Source organism: Oreochromis niloticus, linkage group LG2 (genome assembly GCF_001858045.2).
Source record: "Oreochromis niloticus isolate F11D_XX linkage group LG2, O_niloticus_UMD_NMBU, whole genome shotgun sequence".
In the NCBI taxonomy this organism is placed as follows: domain Eukaryota; kingdom Metazoa; phylum Chordata; class Actinopteri; order Cichliformes; family Cichlidae; genus Oreochromis; species Oreochromis niloticus.
Genome location: NC_031966.2, coordinates 11,152,411 through 11,158,668, shown reverse-complemented (window position 1 = coordinate 11,158,668; position 6,258 = coordinate 11,152,411). Strand labels below are relative to the sequence as shown.

The 6,258-nt window shown below is 38.0% G+C and overlaps 1 protein-coding gene across 1 annotated transcript; it reads right to left on the bottom strand.

Annotated features, from left to right (window-relative positions):
* Positions 1 to 1,773: 1,773 nt before the first annotated feature.
* cetn4 (centrin 4) lies at positions 1,774 to 6,209 on the bottom strand. The gene is made up of 5 exons (XM_003443360.5): positions 6,061 to 6,209; positions 5,666 to 5,821; positions 5,429 to 5,557; positions 4,522 to 4,659; positions 1,774 to 2,006 (listed from the first exon to the last, which is right to left on the bottom strand). Exons 1-5 carry the CDS (start codon positions 6,061 to 6,063, stop codon positions 1,917 to 1,919), a joined length of 516 nt encoding a protein of 171 aa, XP_003443408.1. The 5' UTR covers positions 6,064 to 6,209; the 3' UTR covers positions 1,774 to 1,916.
* Positions 6,210 to 6,258: the final 49 nt, after the last annotated feature.

Below are 6,258 nucleotides of genomic sequence, written 5' to 3'. Positions count from 1 at the left end.
GATGGTTCGGAAAAATACGTCACTACAGTATCCTGTTTATTTTAACAAGGTTCGGTGTTTTGGCCAAAACCAGACTTCCGCCGTATATGACAATTAATCAGGGGGAGAATCTTTCCTATAAGATGATCAAATATGTAGGCAGGACAGCACTCTACTGCATGTTTTCTACAAAATAACTTTATTCTGTAAGTCAAAGCATGAAGTGAGAGTGACTTTTACTGAGTTACTCATCTCAAGTTCACGCTTGTCATTTCTGTCTACAGTAAAATAATTCAGGTTAGTCAACATCAACTTAGTCATATGACTTTCACTGTCTGAAACATTATTGGCATGTTGTGCTTTGCAGGATGCACTGCAGCTTATTACTGCACTGTATCGAAATCACCTTCAGTGAGATTTTCAAAACCATCGCTCTTCTATTTCTGCAGATTAGCAGCCTTGAGTCTGAAAACATAACTATAACCAGGAGATGCAATGTAGGTGCATCTCAAAAAATTAGAAAATTGCGAAAAAGTTCAATATTTTCCATCAGCTATTTATGGAAGTTAAAAAATCTTTACATATTTTAGACTCTAGATTCTTTTTCTGTTTTCATATTGACAGATATAGCATGTGGCTCAAAAACTGGTTGAGTAAATGTCTACAAATCAAATTCAGTATATGCAAAAATATGTGGAAGATTGCTAATTTGGCATTTGTCCAGTAGTCATCATCACCTTCCATAAAGACGGTAAGCACGAAAATGCCATTGCTGCTTGCAGAGTGCTGTTGAAACACATTAATGGAAAGTTGGCTGGAAAGGAAAAGTGTGGTAATAAAAAGTGCACAAACAACAAGGATGCCTGCGGTCTTTGCAGGACTGTTATAAAACGCTGATTTAAAAAACTTGGAAGAGCTTCGCAAGGAGCGGACTGAAGCTGGTGTCAGTACATCAACATCCACGATGCACATATATTTTGAGCAAAGGGGCTACAATTGCTGCAGTCCTGATATCACAGCCACTCCTGAACCAGCAGCAGAACTGGAGAGAGAGAACTAGACTGTTGCTCAGTGGTCCAAAGTCCCCTTTTCACGTCAGTTTTTGCATTTGGAAGCCAGAGTGTCAAAGATGACTGGAGAGGGACAGAAACCACATTGTCTTAAATCTACCAGGAGATTTTAAAGATGCTTCCATTTGCCAATTAGCTTTATGGGAACACGGACTTCCATTTTTAGTAGGACCTGCCCACAAGGCCACAATTACTAGCAAATGGTTGCTGACCATGTTATTATTGTATTTGATTGGCCAGTAAACCTGTGTTATCCATTCCATTTGGATAGATGAATGCCTGATCCGAAAATGAGAAGAGCACAAGGCCTTTATCAAAGCAGCTTGGACTGGTTGCCTCCATGCCTCACTGCACTGATGCAGGAACTCACTGTAAAGAAGTCCCAGTTAGCTGCTAAGTGTATTTCACCTACACGTAATAAATATATGTTCATCTTTTAGAACAAAATTACCAAAAAAAAAAAAAAAAAAAAATTCACAATATTCTGATTCTTTGAGATCCACCTGTACTTCAGTGCATGAAACCCCCCCGGGGGTGAGGGGAGGTGGGTGTGTGTGTGTGTGTGTGTGAGACTAGGTGTATCCTAAATCACACTTGCACATGATTTGTATAATTCATATTTTTGTATTATCTGCCAAACTGTATGTTTTGTAGAAAAAGACAACTCATTGAGTCTTTATTTTTAAAATAATGGATTTTATAATGACAATGTAACAGACAAATCAACTCTGATGAAATAGATTTATTGGTTTTGCAATTTTATAAAAGCGTGTGCAAAGATACAGCATATTAAAATATTTCCATACAAACAAAACTAATGTTCCAAAAAAAGTTACAATACAAACAAAGGTTCTAAGACACTGAGGTTTAATAAAGATTAGTCTTCCTCATTATCCGCAAGAACTCCTGTTCGTTGACCTCACCGTCCCCGTCTCGGTCTGCCTCGTCAATCATTTCCTGAAAGGATAATAAATGTGATGAAGCAAAGGGAAGGAAGTGAGAGCATCAAACCGGAACAATTCTCATACTGACTTCAGGTAACTTTGTGTTTCATGCATGGCATTTGACTGCAAAGGTTACCCAGGAAAACCCCACCTAAAACAATACAGTTACTACTATTGTACTGTGACATGTCAGAACATACCAAGAGGAACTGGGAGATATGAGAAGAGAGACAATAAGTTTGGTACTTAAATAGAAATGTATTTATAGTGGTTCCTCTAAGTATGTATTGTTCTTTAAATAAAGAATTCTTAGCTTCTGGCCATGCGGTATTAATTTACGGTTTGTACCACTTATACAATTTACTGTAGTAGAGGTACTACAATATTTTAAATATGAGGTAGCGAATTTAAAATCAGTCAAACCAGCAAAAGGGTCCACTTTACCCCATCAGAATGAGCAACTTTTTTTTTGTACTTTAGTATATTTAACAAAGCCAGCTGGGGTGGCTGTAGCTCAGGAGGTGCAGCAGGTTATCCACTAACTGGAAGGTTGGTGGTTTAGTCTGCAGGCCAGGCCAAGTATCCTTGTGCAAGATAATGAACAACAAGTTGCTCTCTGATGTGCTCATTGGAGTACGATTGTATGTGAATGTTAGACAGAAAGAACTTTTTGTGTAGAAAAAAAGTGCTTATATGAGTGTGTGTTTGAATGAGGCATATAAAGTAGAGTAGAAAAGCGAGAACCGGTTCATTTACATATAAAAATTTAAATCTTTACACTATGAATATTTACTGCAGACTGACTTGCAGGCTCTCAAAGTACTGAGCAGCAGAGCAGTAGAGAAACCTTTTTATTAATTCATTTCATTTTACCCAGCGTTACTGAGCCTTCATCAGGTTTTATGCAAAGGAGAAAGCCATATTGTATTTTTCAGAACTGAAAAGCGCTCTGTTAAAAATCAAATCAGTTTACACCCACTACAAATATCACAATCTAAATTCAAAATCTTTTTTTTGTTCAAGATGGGGTTTTTCTCAAAACCCAACTTTTTGAGCATCATTACCTCAGGAATCAGTTTCAATAACCTGATAATACAAAATGCAATTTTTAATTTATGATTTTTTTCATTAATTTGATTGAGGGAAAAATGCTATCCAAATTTACCTGGCAGTATGTGAAAAAGTATACCGAATAACTGGTCTTACCACCCTTGGCAGTAGAAACTGCAATCAAGCCTTTCACATCACTGTCCTACCCTTCTTTGCAAAACTGTTTTAATTCAGCCACATGAACAGCCTGTTTAAGGTTATGCCAAAGCACCTTAATCAGTCGTGACTTGTGTTTTCTTTGTTTTTTTTTTAAGCCAATCAGAGGTGAACTTGCTGGTGTGTTTCGGATCATTGTCCTGCTGCATAACCTGAGTGTGCATGAGTTTCTGGGATGAACTGATGGTCAGGCATTCTCCTTTAGGATTTTCAGGTATAGAGCAGAACTCAAAGTTCCGTCAATTAAGTCAAGTTGACCAAAGCAGGCCCAGATGTTGCTACGATGTACTTTTTTTAAAATGCTGTGTTTGTTTTATGCTAGATGTAGCGGGACTCAAACCTTCCCAAAAAGTTCAACTTTTTGTCTCGTCAAGGTCTTGGAGATCAACAAGACATTTTTGGCAATTGTGAGAATAGCCTTTATGTTCTTTTTGGTTAGAACTCACTCTTGGAACTTGTAGTTCTTTAGATGTTGTTCTCGGTTCTTTGTGACCTTCTGGATGAGTCATCAGTGTGCTCTTGGAGAAATTTTAGCAGGTCAGCCACTCCTGGGAAGGTTCACCACTGTTCCAGCCTCTCTCTATTTGTGTATAATAGCTCTCACCGTGGTTTGCTGGAGTCCTTAAACCTTTCCAAACTGATAGATGCCAATGTTTTTGTTTCACAGCTGTGCTGCTTTTTCAGATCTTTTAGCCTACTTTACTTCCTTTAAACAGCCTCTGTTTAAGTGATTTCCTGATTCCGGCAGCAGTCAGGCCTGGGTGTGGCTGTGAAACTGAAGTCAGCTTTCAAAAAAATGTGTTTAATCACAGTTAATTCATGATTTAAAAAGGGGAGGGTGGATTACTTCTTCACACAGGGGCAGGTAGCTGTGGATAGCTAGTGCATGTCCACAGTGTGTGACAAATATGCAAAAAAAATAAGAAATAAGGAAGGGCCAAAGACTTCCTTACAGTACTGTATAATCACTATGTGGGATAGTTGTTTGGACAAAACTATAACATTATCAAAGGTCTCATTTTTACCTACATTTGTTTTTTAATCAGGCTCATCTTCTGTGATTCCTTATATGTCAAAATCATTTTCCAAATTTGGCCCACAGATATTCATACTATTTCATGGTATGAATTTAGCATGGCTTCAATAAAAATACAAAAGTTATTCTTAGTATAAACAAAATCTTTTATGTACATGCAAAAGTGCTACCACCCCCCCAAAAAACCAAAACTGTAAGTACTCCAAAGTAATGAAGAACTCTATACCTGCAGCTCTGCATCTGTGAGGTTTTCACCCAGCTCCTTGGCAACTCTCTTGAGATTTTTGAATGAGATTTTTCCCGTGCAGTCATCATCAAAGAGCCGGAAAGCCTTCAGTATTTCTTCTTTTGTGTCTTTTTCACTCTGTTATCATCAAAAATGAATACACACATGAATATAATACAAATTAAAAATGTGCTTTTTTAACATTTTGCTCCAAATGCAGTCCAATATGAACATAATTTGCAGAATGTGTGTAGGAAATGAAGTGAAGCAAATTTTACAAAACACAGACATAAAGAATGTGCATACAGTATATTTTATAACTCTTAAATGGAAAAATGTTTTGTAATGTAAAGAACAGGTGGCCACAATACATTTTATCTATAGTTTTTTCAGTCTGAAGAAAGCCTTTTGCTATGATCTACTGTTACTGTGCTATTTATTAGTAAGGACACAGGAAAGCCAGAAAGGTGTTGGTGACTTTGCATGTACAGTGCCGTGATGTATTTGCTCATTGTAGCAGGACCCATGCTAATCAGATGCCAATCAGGCACCTGATCGTCAACATCTGAAGTACCAGAAGCTCCAAACAAGAGTCAAGAGCAGAACAAGCACTGGCAGAGACGATTTGGTTTTTCATGGGTCAACCCACAAATACACTAGCCTTACAAATGTGTCTGTGTGTGAGACAGGGAGGGCGAGAAAGAGAGCAAGAGCGAGAGAAAGAAAGCTACTATATCTAGCAACTTCTTGCAATGTTTAGAATTGCTCCAAAACAACAGTTGTTGAAACAACATACAAATGCTTGATTTAGCTGCAACAGTTGAGGACAGTGCTATTTTCAGACAGTAAAACTTCCAACTTAACTGCAGAGACGTTTTCTGGTTGTTCCTTTCGGTAAAGCACTCACCATTTTCAGTGTCATAATACTGAGAAAGTCACCAAAGTCAATCGTTCCAGAGCCCTCTTTATCAATGTCTGCAATCATCTTCTTGATTTCTTCTTTCTTTGGTTCAAAGCCCAGAGCTCTCATGGCAACCTGTGGCACAGATAACAGTAAAGAAAGCTGAAGCTGCTGCGGTGCAGTGACCGCGATATGTTTTCCTTTCTTAATTTTCATCAATACACATTTAACTAGAAAGCCAACCTTGAGCTCCTTCACGTCTATTGTTCCAGTTCCATCTGTGTCAAAGAGATCGAACGCCTCTTTAATTTCTTGCTTTTGCTCCTCAGTCAGGTCGTTTTTTAAATCCGTCTTTTTCCTTTGGCTAGCCGTGGAAGCTGGTTTCCGGTAACTTGAAGCCTATGAAATACAATATTAATACATCACAAAAGGTACCTATTAAGTTAACAGCAACGAGAGTCGCGGTACATATCGTATTTTAGGTCATTATTATGCTAGCTAGCTTAAATGCTGTTCCGGGAGACCAAAGAGAATCAAGTTAAAACTAAGGGCTTTTTATGGCAAATCTCACAACTTCTTAAAATGTTCATTAAACATTCGTTTATACAGTTACTTTACTTAATTAAATAAATGCACACCATTTGAATTAATGATCCCGACGGGGAAACCTCTATGTTTTGTTTGATGGTCTGGTGTCAACAAACCAGGTAGCAACGGCTGTGTAGTTTTTCTGTGAACAGACATTGGAAAGAGCCAATACAAATGATGAAAGCACGCTGACGAAACCTGATTAACCAATCACAAAAAAGAGTAGGCGGGCTAAAACTGTTTCAGCC

Excerpts from the sequence above, each read along its gene's own strand:
- cetn4 (XM_003443360.5), bottom strand. Across the intron at positions 5,558-5,665 it reads TAGACGTGAAGGAGCTCAAG|GTTGCCATGAGAGCTCTGGG; the intron begins GTTGGCTTTCTA and ends TCTGTGCCACAG. Across the intron at positions 2,007-4,521 it reads TCACAGATGCAGAGCTGCAG|GAAATGATTGACGAGGCAGA; the intron begins GTATAGAGTTCT and ends TTATCCTTTCAG.